Below are 20,541 nucleotides of genomic sequence, written 5' to 3' on the forward strand. Positions count from 1 at the left end.
ACATTTTATGTAGCCGTCAATACGAATTAATAATCAACTATCAAATTAAATTAAATTAAATTTTTTAAATTGTTTACTGTACTAATATACATTCTTAAAAAGGAATGACAAACGCTGATTTGATGTGATAGGCAACTTGAATAAAAAAAAAGTATAGGCATAGGTTTTCATTAGCGCTCGAGTGCGTAGAGATCCGCACAGAAACCTCCGGGCTCTCCATCTCATCGCTCGTCGTGTCGCATTAGCCTCGACTACCGATCTAAATGCTCGATTGATTGATCGATGGGATCTCTGACGTTGGAAATAGGTCAGCCGTTGGGGTGGTTGATTCGCCAAAGCGAGAAATATAATTTGTCGAAAAGACATACGAAAAGATCCTACCACGGAATCCACAACTAATTCAACACGGAGGAAGAATGAATCTTTTTTTTATTGACTCAAATCAAAAAACAAATTAAATCAAATTTAAAAAAAGCAAATAATTCACGTTGTTCAGTCGATTTATATTGACTTTACGATGAAATAATAGTTTACTGGCCAAAAAATGTGTAATAACAAGCAAAAGTTTACATGAATTTGTATGTCGGATTTACATATTCTCTTTATTCGATCTATAGTTACACCCCGCGTTCCAACCACACGTGTTCAAGATGGTCATTCGGGCTGGGGAGTGATTAATTTATCGTGTCAATTAAAACAACGAATGGGAAATCCGAAGTGACACGACGTGACAAAAATATCACAATGGAAAATTGATTGCAATCGCCTGCAGTTGTCGTATGCCCCGTCTCGTTCTGTCATAGAGATGCATCGTGTGCACTCGACTCGATTTCGTTATCCGCAAATAATCGTGCAATTTCGAGAACGCGCGTGTGTTTATTTAATTGAGTAAAAATCCGGATCGAACGCGTCGCTCCAAATTCGCTCGTTCCAAACAAGTAAATACTCTCCGACATCGCCAGCTGCGTGAGAGAAACCGACTGATGGCTCCATACCTTTTCCTTATTGAAAAATTCCATGCATGTTAAGCAGATCCGTCATGGGTGACGTCACGCTTTGATTTGCGACTTTACGATTCGCGATGTCGTTACGCCCCGGGCGCGTTACGAGTATCGCAGTTGGAAACTTTATCCCCTTGGGAATTTTACGATGCATATCTTTTCTGCAATTTAACAATCGAAAAGTACGCGCGAGCAAATGTCCTTAATCTCGTGCGTCTATCGAGGTGAAGGAACAATAATAAAATGACGTAATAATTACAGTTACTCTTCTGACATCAATTGTTATAAATGCGAAATTTTTTCACTAAGGAGTCACAATCTCAGCGCTGCCAATAATAGCACGTTTCTCTCATTCCATTTTTACTAAACATATATAATTCGAATTGGACGAGTGGCGATGAATTGGACGAAAAATAAAATACGAAATCGTATATCCAGTTTTATCGCCAAACGTCATCCGTATTTTACGCAATGGATGCAGATTACCGTTTAGATCTTTGATATTGGAAAAGCGACGCACACATTCAGATACGACTATATTTATATCTTTTGTCCATTTTCCGATCACGGCTCCCGGATAGGGGTTTTTGGCACTTTTTACGCGTCCCATACTGGTTCTATGATGACATTAGATTCATTGTTTTCCGATAGTACGAGAATAGTTGACCACCTGGAGTATTACGTCAATCGAATCATCGACGGATGATTTACGCGGGGTCGTTGATATAGAAATTTCTCCATTATACTCATAATGATATCTAGGTAAAGAAATCAAAAGAGTACATCAGAAGGAACTAAAATATTACATAAAAAATTGCTTTAGCTGTTATACTTTTAATTTATTTTTTAATTGCAGCTTTATCGAAACTAATTATCGTAAAAGTCATTTATAATTCCTACATTACAACTATATACGAAGTCTAGATTGAAAGCCGCTTAAGAAACGTCTGTGTTATTATCTCATCACGACAAAGTTTCGAGACGCTCTGTACGTGGACTGTTAAAGATTTCAGCGTTTGTTTCTCCGTTCTAACAATAAGTCCGTTCGTCGCCTCCGTTTCGCATCGCGAGTACTCGAAGAGCTACGTTAGTGGAAGCGTCATTGGACAAATGGTAATAATCTTGGAAAGTCGATGAACACGTCGTTATGAAAGTAGCGACTCTTATCCGCTCTTCAGATCGCAATTTGCCAATCGTAATAATCGAGTGTTATTATCGAAGCTGGAATTATCTCGTGATATTCCGCGAGACTCTCACGTATCTTTCGTAAATCATGTTACACAGCACAAATCGAAAAACTAAACCGGAACGTCGAAGAGATTCTTTTACAAAAATTTTGAAGCCATTTTCTAATTTATAACCAAGAATTCAGTTTAGTTTAAAGGAATTTTTTGAACCTTCAAAAGTGATATCAGAATAAAAAAGTTATTGTTTAAAAATCTTACTATGAATTTACATTACCTTATACTAAAATTAATTTTAAAAATACACACAACTTTTATCAAATGCGTCGTAAAATTTTCAACTTATTTAATAATATTTAATGTAATATCTATTATATATTTTCAATTCATATGTTATAATGTACTTTATCAGCAATTGTTCGGTGACATATGTAAACGAAGTTCTCGAAGGGAGTCCATTGTCCTCGCAAGATCATTACAGTTTCCGCGACGACAGGAACGACATTGTCTTTGCCGCGAGCGACAATTTCATTATCTATAAACCCAGCCTTCTATTGCTGCACTTCCTACCGGTCAAGACTTCCGGAGAACGTGCCGCAAGGCTAACGGGACCGGCAAGAAGCAGTGCAAAAATCCCCTCAGGATGCCGACGATAAAAGATGGTGCGACCTCTCAGGAGAGATCACGATTCCTTACTTTCGTGGAAAATCACTCAAAGTGCTCGTTTTCTTTGTTACAGTAATATCGAGATATATTATGAGTAAAAGAAAGTACGCGATAAAAAATACGATTTAATGATATTTGGAGAAAATCGGATGTAAAGCTTAATTTAAATTAAATAAAAAATTTTATTGTGTCATTGTTAATATCATTACTATCTCACAATGGATATTAATCAGATAACAGCATTTTAAGGTTATTGCAATTGCTGTGTAATACGGATATGCGACGCTGGAAATTGATTTGACTGAAACGACTGATGAATATATCCGTTATTATCATTATAGCTGATTTATCTCGATTTCAAAACGTCATAGAGATTATTTAACGACTGCATTTAGCGAATGAAACTAATGCAAGGTGTATAAATTATTTGTGCGCACTTACTGCAATGAATCATTTCTCAAGTATTTCTCGAGAAAAATAGACGATCGCGCTCGCGACCATTTATCGAAAAGGAATAATTAATGGATTACGTTATTTATACGTGGTGCATTTAATTTACCAAGTCGGGTGAAACGGACACGCTCCCCTGGAAACATTTTTCCCTCGAATGTTGCGCGCTTAAATCTAATAAGACGTCTCCCGTGGGAGATTCCATTTTTTTACTTGGAAAAAAATAAAATAAACGGCCCGTAACTACGAACTGTAAGCAATGAATTTTCTTCGCGATCCCGTAGGCAAAGCCTTCCGTTCTCCTTTCGCGTTTTTACTCATATCTGATTCATTTCGTTTCCCCCGGCGTTTGAGGATTTTAAACATACGACAACAGAGGTATTGTGTGTAGCGTGTTTCAAGCTCGCTGCATCGAACTGTTCAAACGCACAAATATGCTGGGACAGCTTATAATAGCGTTATGTGCGGTATCTCAATACATTCGATGAACACTGACGGTAGCAGCTTGTATATACTGGCATGCCGTTGTGCATAATTCAAGACTCATCGATATACGCGGGTACAGTAGCGAACGTAATCTCACTTTACAGGACGATGCACTTAATCCCAACTGTCTTCTTATCGTAAACGCGATGATCAGTGAAATTTAGATGCCATCACATTGATATGGACATGTGTTAATAAATTTATGCGCGGATACAGAATGCAGCGTGTAACAATTGACTGCATTTTCACAACTGACGATTAAATAAATATTAGTAAATGGCTAATACTTTTTTTTAGGAAAAATTCACGAACATTTTATCTATCACTTGGCGACTGTTTCAGGTGACTTATTTTATGTGAAAATATTTTATGTGAAAATATCTTTTACAGTCCAAGTTTTTACAAAATTTAATTAAAGGAAGAAATATAAAAATTTTTCTCTTTGTTATTAGGTGAAATTCTGATTTATTGTAGTACAATTTTATTTAACAAATGTATGTAAATATATCTTGAAAATTCGATCTGATAGAATAATACCGTGATGTGCGTAAAAAAGCCACTAATGGAAAGCTAATTTAAATTAACGTAAAATTATAACTTTAAATTAATTTAAAATTTAAATTTTAAATTAAGTTCGTTATATCGATATATCTGTTTTCGTTACGCGCGAACCCATCTGCTGTGTATGATCCCTAAGCTTTAAACTTCCTCCCAAGACCAAGAAGAGATTTTATTCGCTTCCGAGAACGCAGGTGTATCGCGCGCAACCATCAGCGAAACGGTGTTGCCAGCTGATGAATTTATGCAAAGGGTTAAAGTTTCCCTTTTTTTTTCGACGATCCACCAGTTTTCCTTTCTCCTTCGACGCTTGATCTACCTTGATTAATGCGTGATTTCGACGCGGCCTTTCCCCTTCGCCGATTTTATCTCTTTCTTTCTCGCTCTCCAGTCTTTTCTCATCAATCCCGATCCGGCGGATCCATCGATCAGTTCCGGGGCAGAGAAATCGCTTTGTACTCGCCGGGAAAATGGACTACTCGCGGGGAACTCGTGCCAACATCGAAGACGAGGTCAGCGACGTCGCTCGTTTCTGCGCTCTCGTTTGTCAATGACCTCCGTTATTTGCTCACTTATTTCCGCTCCGCCGCTGTTCGCGACAGTGACATTTATATTATAATAATGAGGACCCGTTATTAATCACACATTTGCATCCTTTCATTTCGTATGCTTAGATGCTTCTCGCTGTATTGCATCCAAGTTTTGTTCCATTTAGACACTGTAATACTTCGCTGTAAAATACACGCAAAGGTTTAATACACTCTTTCTTTTTTTTTAATATTTACATTGGCAATATTTTTAATTTAAATTATATCGAACATTTTACTTTTTGTAAAGAATATTAAATTATATTTTATAGAGTTGAGAATTGTTTTATTATATCTGTTGCCTTTATTTATATAATTAATATCTGTTAGTTGGTTATTTTGAGCTGCCTGTTTGAGTTTCTTAAAACAGGACATTGAATTTTGCTTACTATTTTAGATCATTTTACTTATTTATTTCGGAGGGTAGATAGAGCGACATTTCATATTAATTATTTTAGATAAAGAGGAGTTAAAAGACAATGGTGATTTATATTTTGGAATGAACGTTTATTATCCCGTTTAATGCACCGCAATTTGTCGATCGCATGTGAGGAATTCTGATGTGATACTATTATAATACGAATTTAAGGATTGGATTTGTGCTACAGTAACTGTAATTTATATTGATTTAACAGACTTAACACGATTCCTTAACATGGCTTAATTGTCACTAAAGATTTATTGGCCGCACGCGTTTCACTTTAAGGGTTAAACGATCACCCAAACGAAATTATATTTTAAATTACGAAGACGTGGACGGTAAGACGTAACAGTGAACGTGGAGACAAACGATGGTCATTGCGTACCTTGGGATTAGCCAACTTGGAAGCTGCCACGGCGGGTAAAATGCGCAACATGTCCGACTATAGTACAATTTTTATCTGTTACCCTGTAATTACAAAAAATTGTACTTTTAAAATGTACATCTTGACGTAGCTTAATTTCACTTAATTTATTTCACGATTAATAAACTCTTCAGCAAATTTGGAGTCGACACGAAAAGTCTTCGGCAAACAAGATCTCATCACGTACATTTATATATCTTTATTGTTCATTCTCTTTTTTGTGTATATATGGAGATATCTGTTCTAAATTTATCACAAGATCCATTAAAATTTTGTTTGTACTTTTACTACTTGTTCTACATCTCATCCTTCATTGTGTCTTCATAACGCGTTAGAACACAATGTGCACTTTCAAGATTTATTGAACGGACTCGGCGCTGTTTGCTCTCAGCAGTGGTGGTGGTAATTCGATATCTTGTAAAAGGAGATAATCTCGTTGACGCAACTATCCTGCGGAGGGTAATGTTTCGTACGATACCATTAAGTTATGTCCTGCGTAACCCTCATTTTTACCTCGTAAACTAACCGATCCTAAGTTACCAACGGCAATTTCTTATGAATTTCTTTAAGAAAAATTGCATGCTTGCCTATTTAGGAAAGATCGTTTCGCCTTTACCGAGACAACAAATATTTATCTCGTACTTTCGTGACGAGCGCTTGTTGAAATTTTGGAGGGTCATAAAAGGACGGCGCGTATGCAGTGCCATAAAATGTACCGTAGTGGTCGCATAAAACACGCGTAACATATGTAACACACGTGATATATGATACACCCTCACTTCAAGTTTACTTCACAGTTTTGAAGATGTCGACCTATACTCTAACCGCGTGTTTATTGCTGAACATGACTAATTTCCATTTCACGTTGGACGCAAGACAAATAACGCTTAGTTTCAAAAAGTAAATTTAATATTAACTCCAGAACACACACGACATCTAATACAAAATCTAATAAAGCCTAACTTTTAAGAAATGTGATGAAATGTTTATAATATTTTTTAGAAAAGAGATTAATGTTTATAAAAATGTATAAAAATTTTCAGTGATAAAATCACGCTTTTTCTTTCTAATTCAGATTTAATTCCAGTTTAATTCCAAAAATAATCTTATTTGATTAATTAAAAACAGATGTTTGATACTTAAATTGAACTAATTTTTTTACTTATACTTTTATATTTATTTTTTGATAATATTGACATTAATCTTGAACACCTTTTTATCTTATTACTATACCAATGGGATAGGTCATAATTTATAATTTGTAGCTGCACAGTAATTTCATGCAAACACAAAAATGACTTTACTCTTTTCATTTTTGAGTACATTGTATTATTCCTACTATAGCATCTAATTACATTATTCAATTCTAATTTAATGACATATCAGAATGATAAATTGTTTCAATGCCTAATGGCACAGACCCAAAAATGTTTTTAACTACTACAGTGATGTATCTTGTTTATCGAGAATATGCAGTGGCAAAATAATTTATTGATCGATACTGTACATGCAGAAATCGTGCAAAGATACGCCCGATGTACGAAAACGTTTATGTGCCCGAAATTTTAGGGTGTTATTGGACGGGATCCAATGAAACTTAGGCGATCCGCGTATTGTTGCGACAATAGTAAGATAGAAAGGTGTTTAAAATTAATATCCTTATTCAGGATATTTATCGTGACTCTTAAATTAATATTAATATGTCAAATTAATATATATGTTTTTAATAACATTTAGTAATTTTGCTACAATGTCAATTCGTGTAATATTTTAATTAATTTAGGATTTTAAAATGTTAGCAACTATTTTTACTTAATTTATTTGACTACGCTGTATTTGACTTATTAAAGTATTTTACAATTTACAAGTTTTAATGTTATCTTTTATATATACCGTTGTAATTACACAGACGTATGTACAAATTTCTTTTATTTCTTATTTCTTAAAAATTTATTGCAACTTGCGAACGCGGTGTCGTGTTTGATATCGAAACTAGATTTTTGCTCATTTTAATTGAAGAAATGCTATCGGAGCGCAATTGCAAAGTCGGTCAAAATTCGAACCGACAAGCCAACTAAGTGCGAGGCGGATTCTCTTTCGCTCATGAGTCGCGATTCTAGAAGCGACATGCAGCCGAGACGTGTTTGCCCACATCTTCCTGAAAAGGACACTTCCGTGCGTTCTAGAAGCTGGGAAAGCTCCCATCTCCTGCCGGTGGCTACTCTCGTCATCTAGTACGACAAGCCTCTTAATGGGATCTTGCTAGGACCTGAATACGCAAGGGAATGAACTTGGATCTCCGTTCCTTCCAAACAGGGTATTGCGGTGAAAATTTATGCGAATCGTCTCGATTGTAGAACTAAGCCACAGATTTTGTTTATACGTACATTTTTCTTGCGATATTATATACGTAAAATTTTACTTTAGATCTTAAAAAAAATGTAACACGAGAAAATATGATTTCTCGTGTGCAAAAAAAGTAAAAGTATGAAAAAACTATAGAAAAGTTTCTCTTGAAAATTGATTGAATTTTGTGTTATAAATATATAGCTTTATTACGTAAATTTCAGATTAATTAATAATTACCTTAATTTTATATTTAATAATATTTACAAAACGTGTGCAAAGTGGGCATTGAGTTGCGATAGTAAATTCATGCTTTTTTTACAAGTCGCAAACTCACAGTAAAAATAGCCTCCGAAACATCAATATCGTCGGATTAGCGGATGAGCCGGATTCGAAGATTCCGATATTTGCCACTTCGTTTCGTCAGCATAGCCGTCCTATTCTTGGAGGAAAAATTCATGGTAGAGGAACGAACAGTGGCGCGAAGACGAATCGATATAGGCCGGGAGAGGAGAGACAGCACGAATGAAAGTGAAGAAACTTTTAATCGGGTTACGTGAAATTTGCGACGATGAAATTTTCATCTCCGTCACCGTTCACGTTTGCGCCGTAAAGCACGCTTCAACCGCTAGAAATCTTGACACAAGGGTTTTATTTGCACGTCGCAAACTCGGGGCTGTTCTAAACAAAGCTTGAGTGCAATTTTGTATTTTTACAAATGTTCCAAGTAAGAATCCGGAGCGTGGACACGAAGCACATTAACTAAACGTACTTGATTCTGTCCCAAGAGACTCGAGTTGTACCTCGGAGCAACGGAGATAATCAAGTTAAGCAAGCGCGAAATAAGATAACATCTAACGATATTTTCAGTTTCTGAGAAACGAACGAAACGAACGGACTTCTCGCACACCTTCAAATGTGCTAAAAAAATTGTTCATCAAAGTTGAGCGAATTATGGAATATTCATTATGAGTATCTTTTTCATTATATGTTAAATACATAAATATATACTTGATGTTGTAGATATCTGCAATATTTTATTCTATATTTTTATTAAAATTATATGTAATTAAAAGGAGAAAATTAAAGCATACATGCATATTTTTTATTCCAATGGCATTACAATTTCTTTTGATTTTCGACACTAACATATTTTCTCAACGCGTGGTTGGGACATGCGAAGCCATTTAGATTCCATTGTATTTTCGTGATAGTAATGCCCATTGCATTGGAATAAAGCAGTGGATGTGAGCACAAACCTGCGAGATTTCTCATGCGCGGCGATTATAAAGAAACCCAAAAGAATTGCAGAAATCATCGTTAGGATAAAAGCTATCTGAATTCCATTGAAATTCTCTTAAAATAAGCGTTGATATTATTGTCGCATAAGAATAAAAAAACAGAAAATAATCTTTAATTATTAGAGCATTGTGCAACTTATTTTTTTTATACATATAATACATAGAGATTTTTAAGACAATTTGCAATACTTCATTTAATAAAAAACTCCATAGAATATAATTATTATTTTCCTTTAATTTAATTTTTAATTTTTATGTTACCCGCGAGAAAGTTACCAAAAGAAAAAGTGTCACTCTCTCACGAAAGTTCTTCAAAGTTTTAGCAACGACCGAAAGCACCTGCAAACTTCTCCTTGAATATCTACATTCGAGGAATTCATTTCTTTTGCAACGTAAAATTTGAAGTTTAATTCAACTTCTCGGCGCGCAAGATAATGGCAACTATTAATTTGATTACAGCGCAGAATACGAAGGAATTGTGAAATCTAACCAACTTGCAAGTTTCCCAGATGCAATCTACATCTCTAATATACACTGGTTAATCTCCGAAATGCACAATAACGCTGTTTTGCATAGTTAAATACATATAATCTTACTAAGCGCAGTGGATTACGTATAGTAATATGCGAAACAATGTTAAGATTAAAGAGTTTGTTTTTCGAGCTGCAAATTTATATTAACAACTACGAAGATTAGCGAAGGAAATTAACAGGCTTTTGAAAGATTACTCCGATTTTAAGATTTTTAAGAAGATTTATTTTACAAAATATATAAAAAATATGATTATAGCATACAAAAAGACTATGTTACTTTTGTCTTTTCACTATACAGATGCATGATTAAAAATATTTATATAAAAAAATTGATCTGAATAACAAAAATATTAATGCAACGAAAGAACTGCTATTTATTAGAAGAGTCATTTTCTATTTTCAGAAGATTTTATCAGCCTGTATACAGGATTCTTATCCTACATTTAATGGCATAGAATTTCCGTACTTCTTAATGTTTGGCAAGTGTGCTTGCCTGGAAATTGTGTTTCGTTTCTCAGTTGTAATTCCGTCTCTCTTAGAGATAAATTTCAATGATCTATATTGTTACCGTTTGGAACTCTTAATATATCTTGAATGACGTATGACTCTTCTAATGAGATAAGTTTTCGAGAGAATTTCCGAGATCGCGTCGGCAGCTACTCCGATATCCGCGAAATAAATTAGAGGAAACGTTTCCTAATAAAATATCTACTGAAAACTACTGACTAAAGTTTTTGTATATAATTATGAATAAAATAGTTGTATTTACACAAAAAGTTATATTTCATCGAACATCAATACTAATTCTACGTGTAATATTCGTAGATATTATTATTTATATCGATGCTGAGCGAATTTGATTTACTAAGTTACGGCGAATCCCGTTAAACATTAAATTACATGTATATTTGAAAAGACACGTATTATTTCATTATCAGTGATTATACGTAATTACCTCTTAAAACTATGTTGTAAAACCGTCGAGTACATTAAATTGTAATCGATCGTTAAAGCCGTCTCGAAACGAGGAATTCAAGTAAAGCGAGGCGTTGACGGCAAATCGCCCGCGAAGATATCAAAACTGCAAAAGCATTTTACGACTCTCCTAGTGAAATTCCGTTGCATGTATTGCATTATATTTGATTTATCTTTACGGTCACGAGAGAGATGAACACGCTGTAGCTACCGAAACTTGCATTCTAGACTCGCAAAGTATGAGATAGTCATATTTTTAACCGGTAGAACTGTTGGGACGCTTGGAAATTTAAAATCTATTTTTGCATATAGTACGACATTACGTCGCCTTTGCAGCAGTTTCCTTTCTCTTTTTCTCCCTCTATTGTGCAAACGCGATTAAAACTTTTACGCGATTTAGGAAAACCTTAACAAAATTATGATGTCACGAGAGTTAATGTACAAAAAAACTTGTGTAAAATTTACTATATTTTAAGGAAGAGAAAAAAATGTTGGTAATGAGTTTTTCATAAATTAATAACGTGTGTACGAGAAATTTTATGTAATAATATATAATAATAAAATAAATTACAATATAAATTATAATCTTTAATATTAATAATTTATGATAGGAAATATTTGTATATAAAATACTAATAACTTCAGAATTATCGATTAAATCAATTTCGATCGATCTGGTCGACGATCAGAATAACATCGTGATATTGAAAAATTGATTTCCAAGAAATATCACTATGATATTTGTTTGAGATCTAATTACTATTGATACTATTACGGAATAATCAATAATAATTTGTATATTTTATAATTTTTCTTTTCGTATTACATACGAGGTCACCAATGTTCGTAATAAGACCCGTGGAAAACGTCTCGTGATAAAAGTGTTTTAAGAAGATATTGCAGACTTTAAGGACACATTTGAAAAACGTATAATAGTCAACACGTAAATCCTTTGTGATATACTGGTGATGGTATACAGCGCCATAAAGAACATTATTTGCGCAATAAATTCCGTGATGCAAATGCATTCATAGTTATTATTCCGATAATAATACAATTAACATTTTGATATTGTTATCAAATAAGTTAAGGTCATTAGTAACTAGTACTTAAAATGATGTTAAATAATATTTGATGATTTTTATAATGATAAATTTTATCATGACAAAAGTAATTTTGTCTCTTGACCTAGGAACTTATCATTAAAAACAAGACATAATTTTATGCGTAAAACCAACATTCTTTACGCAACCGTTAATTAGATTTTGCGAAAAGGCAAGCTCGAGATGATAAGCTGAAAAGCATCCTTGCATGATCCTTTTAGGGGAATCGCCGTTATATGTTCTACCGGTGCAAGCCAATGACTAAAAAGCATACATCTTTGAGCAGGAATTCGCGCTAACGATTCACGGTCCACTTCCCATGAGCTCGTTAAATCCTCTTTTACACTTCACCATCATCTTATAACTTCACCTTCGTCTTTGAAAATGATTTTTCAAAGCCGTCAGAAAAGAAAAGCGTACGTGAAGTCATTAAAGTGATCTTGAAGAATGTGCTCTTAATTCTGGCGCGGAACGAACGAACATTGTCTGTATGAAAGAGAGAGCTAAAGAAAGAGAGAGATGAGTTCTATTATTTATTGCATCTATTTTTGTAAATAAAATTCTAAAAACCGTTTGATAGAGATGAAATCTGCATAAATTTTGTTAATTTTTATTTAAAGGTTCTTAAATTTTTTACATTTTGTAATTTTATCAAATTGTTGAAATCTAAAATTCCTTAATGTTAATTTAAACTCTAAATTTTTTTATTTTTAATTCTTTTTATCTATATTTTTTTATATTTTTGTGTTTTTAAAATTCCGGAGATTTTAATCTTTGGAGTGGCTTAATATTTTTCAAATTAAATTTAAAAATTTGATCTATTCTCTATTGTTACCTTTAATATTGCAATCATTTGATGCTTCACATTATACGAAGTACAAGATTGAATTAGATTTTCAATTAAATTATGAAAACTTTTACCTCGAATATGATTTAGACATTTATGTAACAGTAGCATTCATACGAGTGTCCAAACAGCCACTTCCGGGATGCTTAAGGATAAAGTCCTTGTTCTACGACGATGTTTTATTTGCGAGAACGCTAATGCGACAAAATTCTTCTTTACGTGTAAGAAAAAGTTGTATTAACTCGACAGGTGCGTCCTATAGCTTGGCTGCAAGCTATTTTCTTTTCTGGCATTATTCGTAACTCGGTCATAAATTCTTTGGCAAAATATGCCTTTATATATATATGTATACTTTTATGAGACATGAAAATTGTTTACAATCTAATTATGTCAACTCGCGATTTACAGCTAGTAGAATTTCTTTTCCCACATAAAAGAATTAATTGATTAATATCGTAAAAATCAATATTAAAAAAACAATTTCATAAAATTAAATTTTGAGAGAATGACAACATCGTTATTAATTAGAAATAGGAAATTATTTTTGAGATATCTAAATTATATCAATTTATGGGTGTTACTAAATATTATTAAAATATATTTTTATTAAATATTATTATAATATATGTTTTTAAATATTATATCAGAATTTTTCTATAAGTAACCGAAAAATAAAATTTAATACTTCAAAACTTGTAAAATTACATTCAATCGATATTGAACGATTTAAATTGTTTGTTCGCTAAATTGTGATTGAAATCAGATCTACCAGATTTGATGTGTAAAGATACACTCTGTACAACTGGGTTATATCATATATCCTACATGTACATTCATATTTTTTAAAATACGTGACGCCAGTGGAAATTCCATGATACGGGTATATTTCTCCTTTCTTCAGAAGCAGAATCTTCTTCCACTCGCGGTGGCTGAGCAATCGGTTCGTTAAATCACGTCTCATTCGTTTTGCTTCCGCACCCGATCGGACAATGTCGGTTGTATTTTCCTACTTCTCCTCTGAATCGAATAACCCGATTGGAAAGACTTAATCGATGCTCTGTGAAAAATTAAAAATCAAATGAACAAATAAAACTATATTTTTCTGCTTACTTGTGGATAAAATAGCTAAATCTAACGAGTTCGCTTCTATCACAGATTTATAAAGTCATTAATACATTTGTATAAGAGACTCGTATCAACTCTTATTATATAAAGAGAAATGATTTTATTTAAATGTCTTATTAATAATTATATATTTTTTTGTACTGTCTTTAATTTAACTTTTCATTTTTTTTATTTTCTCAATTTCAAGATTAACATTTTTGTATCGTCACACTTATATCGTAATAAGATAAATTTTCCGTAAATTAGAAATATTACTCTGTATCTGTGTACAGAAATATTTCGTTCTTTTTTATGATTTACTTTTAAATGTCACATAGCACTGTTAAAATAACTTTGCATCAAATGTGTACTACTTAATAATAGAACAAAAAGTAATAATCATTTTAATTCATAAATAATCGTGTGATATACGATTATATAATAATCATAAATAAAATATAATACAATGCTATTTAAAATTACTTATAAACCCAATCTTTTTAAATAAAAGCAAAATCAAACAGCGCGATTACCCTTATTTCCTTCTCTTATTTCTTAAAACTTTTTCTTACCTATCCGTACGTGCCGACATTTGCCGCATCGCAGCTGCGCTTGTGAGTGCAATATCTCAGGCAATAAAGAAATCGTTAGGACGAAATAAAAAATTCCACCGTCTGACTGCGTAAGAGTTTATCCGATCCAGACGGTTCCCGCCAATCTCCACAATCGGAGAATTTACATTCTTGCGTCACTTTCCTGGTCGAGCTACGTTCCGGACTCGTCGTTCGTTCCTCGTTGAATTTTACGTGTCCCGAATACATGAATCCTTCGGGAAAACTGTCGCGGAGTGGCAATCTTCCTAAAAAGCCACGCGGCTTCGTTTTACCGTGAACGAGGTGAGGATTCGACTGACACAAGGTTGGAAATGCTCGATTTTGGGATGGCCTTTCAATATATAAAATAGCTCGAAATAAGAAAAGTATTTTTTTTTATCTGCTAGTGTACGAAATTTCGAAATAGTTCTTCTAAGATAAGCGATATCAAGAAATAATCGTTACTTATATGTATATGATCGATGCATTTTTATCTCGCAAGTTATAAATATATTTCTCCATATTGAGAATGATATAATGGAAACTTAATACAAATCTATTACTATGAAATTACACTGTGAAAAAAAGTCGAAATATTACCAAGTAAATGTTGCTTGTAACATTTTCTTCAATATTTATTATGAAAAAATTTGATGTGATGGTAAAATATATGTTTCTGTGAAATTATTTCTGTGAAATTATATCTGTGAAATTATTATATTATTTTTCTTATTGTTAATTGCTTTATTTGTTAAGAATAAAATTTTATTTTGTTATATTTAAAAATTTATTTTCGTAAAATAAATTTATATCCGATACATAAATTTATATGCCACACATTTTTAAGTATTTTTTCTTAGTGTATATCAAAATTAAAGCAATAGTTAATTGAGATTAATTGACTATTTATTGATATATATTATGTTATTCTTTTTTCGTCATTAATTTTATATATTTATATTTTAAATAATATAAGAGATTTAAGATGCAAAAAGCCAAGAAAATTCAAATTCAAATTTTATATAATAATTCTATGAAAAATTAATTTGTTTCTATTCACACGTGGAATTGAAAGATGTTGAAAATAGAATATTCTAAAAGTACTGAAGAAAAATAATACTGCAGAAGTGAATTTAATCGTCACAATTTTCGCCACGTTCAATTTTCCGTCTGTTGGTTATCATCTATTTTTTGGCACACATATGTTGGGCTTTGGTCGCAACTTAGTCGTAAGAAATATCTCTTTGTTTTTTTTTTTGTTACCTTCTTGGATTTCACTGCTAAAGGAGGAAAAGTTGAGGTACTTTCTTCATAGGGAAGACGGGCGTCGAAAGGCACAGTCGGGAAAACTCGATATCGAATTTTCGCGCTACATAACACATGCGAGATGGATTCACAGCATCGTTTCGGTTCTGTATACGTGAGTATAATAAATATTTAATGCGCGCGTACAAGATGTGCATCGGACACCATATTCCGCCGACTGTAAATTTTATATCTTTATATTTTTTAAGCTTTATATTTTTCTTTAAAAAAAAATTTGACGTTTATGGTTTTTCAAAATTCTCTCTCTCTCTCTCTCTCTCTCTCTCTCTCATATCTCCGTACATATTTAACATTATTTTTAGTAAGACAGTCTTTAATTTTTTTGGAATTGTTACATTGGAATAAAAAAATCGCGTACGGCAAATTCTCACGAAATGGTTTTTCATCGACCGATTTTCCTCAAAAAATTATATCTATTTGTCATAATTGTACTACTCGCACACAGGAAACACATCCAACAATTTCGTGATTGACGGTGTCATTTTCTATATAAATAAAATTACAACAAACGAACCGCGATAATAAATTCGCATCTGTATAGAAATGAAAATATTTTGGTGACACATAATTTCCATTATGTCTCATGTTGTTCATTTACTGTAATACATTCCTATTTTTACTTTTATTGTATTTTTCAAGTCTTTCAGAATCTTTTAGAAATTATTTTAAACAAATAATCATAAATGCCCAATTTTAGTACTCATTTTTAATATATCTAATACTAGCTATGCTCTGCCACGCGTTGCTGTGGCTCTCTATTCTTATGCTACGTTTTTTTCAAATTTTCTTTTGCTTTCGTTGTTTAACTTTCAAGAGCCTTGCTTTACTGTTGCTCTTTTTATTTTATTTTTGAATAAGCATTTATCTATCTTTAATAAATTTAATATTTATTTATTCACGTACTTCTAACTTTTTTTCTAAAAGCTGCTGTTTAGAATTAAAATTAGAAATCCATTCAAAAGACTGTTTTAAATAAGTTCCTTTTTTTCAATAAAATAACAGCCATCTTAATTTTTCTTATTATCTTAATTTAAACACAATAGAAACATTCTTCGCCTCTCCCGGTCTCTCCCGTCTCTCCCCGTCTCTCCTGGTCTCTCCCGGTCTCTCCCGATCTCACCCCGTCTCTCCCGGTCTCTACCCGTCTCTCCCCGTCTCTCCTGGTCTCTCTCCGTCTCTTCTCGTCTCTACTTGTCTCTCTCGGTCTCTCCCCGTTTCTCTCCGTCTCTCACGGTCTCTTCCCGTCTCTCCCGGTCTCTCCCCGTCTCTCCCGGTCTCTCCCCGTCTCTCCCGGTCTCTCCCCGTCTCTCCCGGTCTCTCCCCGTCTCTTCCCGTCTCTCCCGGTCTCTTACCGTCTCTCCCGGTCTCTCCCCGTTTCTCTCTGTCTCTTCCGGTCTCTCCCCGTCTCTCCCGGTCTCTCCCCGTCTCTCACGGTCTCTTCCGATCTCTCCCCGTCTCTCCCGGTCTCTCCCCGTCTCTCCCCGTCTCTATCGGTCTCTCCCCGTCTCTATTAAGCTTCTAGGCTTAACTAAAAAAAAAAAATTATATTATGTAAATGACGATCGATTATCCACATTCAAGCATGGGCCAAATAGTTTCTGGTTAATCAAAGTAACTGGCAATCAATTTGACGGTTCATTTATTCTCAACTCGAACATACAGTACTGGTTAAAATTATATCACTTTTAGGTTTTTTGAGCATAATTTTCATTTAAATAAATCAGACGCATTCAACATTTTACAATAAATATTGTCAAATCTCATGACACATCATATACAAGATGTATTTAATACTATTGTAAAATATTTATTGTAAAATGTTGAATCCATTTGATTTACTTAAATGAAAGTTATGCTGAAAAAACCTAAAAGTGATGTATACTTTTGGCTAGTACTGTATTAAGCCACTTCGTTACAACAGCGATTTTCCTAAGAGGCGAAGCGAACCGTCTCGTTAGATCGTGCTAATTTTTGACAGATTTTGTGAAAAATGAGCGACTTTACGGGGTTATCGGCCGGTTACGTGAAAATCCATATCAGACCGACATCAATCATTTTGATTCATGCCTGATATTCTCGGCGCCCTTCGATTCGCTCGGGCAGGATAATCCTGACGGATACTCGGGAACGAAGCCGACTAGGAAGACGTGCCGAAGGATTATACTGGCTTCTCAAAGTATGAGAACGACTTCATCGTCGGACGAAAAGGGACATTCGCTCGGCTGGGATAATAACAGATATTAGATCTTTAATACTGTAATGGAAAAAACATTTGCTTTAAGAATCTTATACGACCGAATGATTGATATTAGTTTTCAATGGCTTTTCATCTATTAATTAGATTCTTCTTCAGAACTGCTTCAGAAGTTTCATATTCATACATGTGATGTACTAATTAAAATTAATATATATATAGAATATTTCATAACTCGAAATCTCTCTTAACTTTTACAATTTCCTTCTAACTAACTTGCAATTTATCTTGCAATTTTTTTGAAAATTCCAGATTATTTTCAATTTTATAATTTTTTATTATCTTTTTATTATCAATCCTTATTTAAAAAATTCGATTTAACCCTATTATATTACTCTATTTTTTACACTAATTTGTTAGCTATTTGTAATGTAGAATCTACTTTCCGTTAGCATTTTTGTTTAAAAAAATACTTCAAATTTATCAAAGAAACTGTAATTAAAATTAAATAAATTATAGGAGATATTTTTTATATTATTTTATATTATTATTTACTTGAGTTTAATATTTCTCTATCTCGTTTTAAAAAGTTCAATTTTTTATTTTGTTATATGAGGACATAATTGTAAAGACAAAATGCCCCGTATTCAAGATTAATTTCTTTATTCACGATCCGACAAAATTTTCAATTAATTCTATGGTTAGTCCTGTACAAAGTTCGACAAGTATCATGTATCGTGTACAAAGCAAAAGCTCTACAAACTTCCTGTTAAAAGCCGTGTTCGGTTCGTAAGCCGCTAAATCCATTAACTGTGTAAGGTTATTGCAATCTTGCTGAGAATGTATTACACGTACACATACACCTTTATGCACCTAAAATGTTACGATTATTACGTAACTTTGAATATTCATTAGATATGTATACTTCGAGCAATTTCGACGATTATCTTTAACATCGAAATACTCTCGTACACAGAGATCCTTACAAATCTAATATTTCGTATATTTTCATATATTTCATATATATTACATATATTTCGAATATAAACCGAATCACATTTACGTATTATCGTTAAACGAAAGAAACAATTTTTTTTTAATAAATGCGATAAAATAAAATTTATTTTATTCACTTTGAAATTATATTTATATAAATTTATTTATTGTTATTATTCCTTTTATCTATTTTTTTAAAGAGCGAAATTATACGATTTTAATAAATAAAAGTTTTAATAAATTAAGAATGCGAGCTTAATAAATTATCATTTTTAGATTAAATTGTTGTAAAAAAGTTACAGCTTATTATAAATAAAGTATTTGAAATTGATAAATAAATTTACATAATCCTGCTGTAGTTTAATGTTTGTGACACATAAGCACCTTTTCTTATTGTTTTAGACGGACTATAATCGACATCTTGAGCAACTATTTGAGCGCGTAACAACTTTACTTATCAAGAGTCTACAAATGAAGATAGCTATCGACAAATTGGAACAAGTTGCTGAGTTTCATGAACGTTTGGAGCAAGTCCGACACTTATTCGGTGAGTAAAATGAGATTATCACTAAAACAGCTTTTTTTCTAAAGATAAAGAGAAAAGTGATTTTTTTATTAAAATAAAATCTTATCGCACCCGCCATTCGTTTGCCCAGATGAAAACGTTGCCGGGAGGACGATGGCCGCGGAAACCAAATTATTCCTACGTAAAATTGAGGAACTGTCGAAATTGGTATCGGCGATGAAGCTTTGGGAGCCCTCCCACGAATCGGAGCTACGAGATATCGAGTCGAGGTTGAAAAACTTGTCGACTTCCGTCGAGCAGGATAAATGCCTGAATGCCGGGGGAAAGTTTGAATGGGTGGACAGTGTGCTAGTAAAGGTATTCCATCAATGACACGCTTTTATAGATTTCCTTATCAAAGGAATTTCCATTACTGGAATTTATGAGCCTTTCTACTTCACGAAAGTATAACTATATGGCACTGTAATGTACATACACGTAGAGAACATTTTGACTATATTGCTTTGAATTATTCTTCATATACTACTTCGTAGTCCCCAAACTTAATTTAGGCAACTGTGATAAGTTATTTTTTTACGACACTTCTCATATTTTACGTACCGCGAACGAGTTGCGCTACTTTTAGCTTTTCTTCCCGCTACTTTTCTCAATATTTTAGCCTTGACATACGATAATGTAAATATTGCAAAAGTTTTAATAAAGTCAAAAATTGCGATTTCTAAAATTTTCTTAACACGCGTGAAACCGTTTTAACATTTATATATATTCAATGTATATAACAATAGTTTATTGCAATCCCTTTTATTACATGTTACATTAGCTGTCAAGTTAAAATAAAATGTAAATATTTATCTGATTATAGTATAATTCTACTAAAACTTTTTAAATAAAATTACAAAATATTTTAAGCGCAATTATAA

At 33.0% G+C, this 20,541-nt stretch overlaps 1 protein-coding gene across 1 annotated transcript in view; it reads left to right on the forward strand.

Annotated features, from left to right (window-relative positions):
* LOC105833541 (midasin) overlaps window positions 1–20,541 on the forward strand; it is a 90,876-nt gene that overhangs the window by 59,007 nt on the left and 11,328 nt on the right. The window contains exons 12-13 of the mRNA XM_012675350.3: window positions 19,498–19,642; window positions 19,752–19,978. Coding sequence (XP_012530804.2) covers window positions 19,498–19,642; window positions 19,752–19,978 — 372 coding nt within the window. The remainder of the gene's footprint in view (window positions 1–19,497; window positions 19,643–19,751; window positions 19,979–20,541) is intronic.

Source organism: Monomorium pharaonis, chromosome 9 (assembly GCF_013373865.1).
Source record: "Monomorium pharaonis isolate MP-MQ-018 chromosome 9, ASM1337386v2, whole genome shotgun sequence".
Taxonomy (NCBI): Eukaryota; Metazoa; Arthropoda; class Insecta; order Hymenoptera; family Formicidae; genus Monomorium; species Monomorium pharaonis.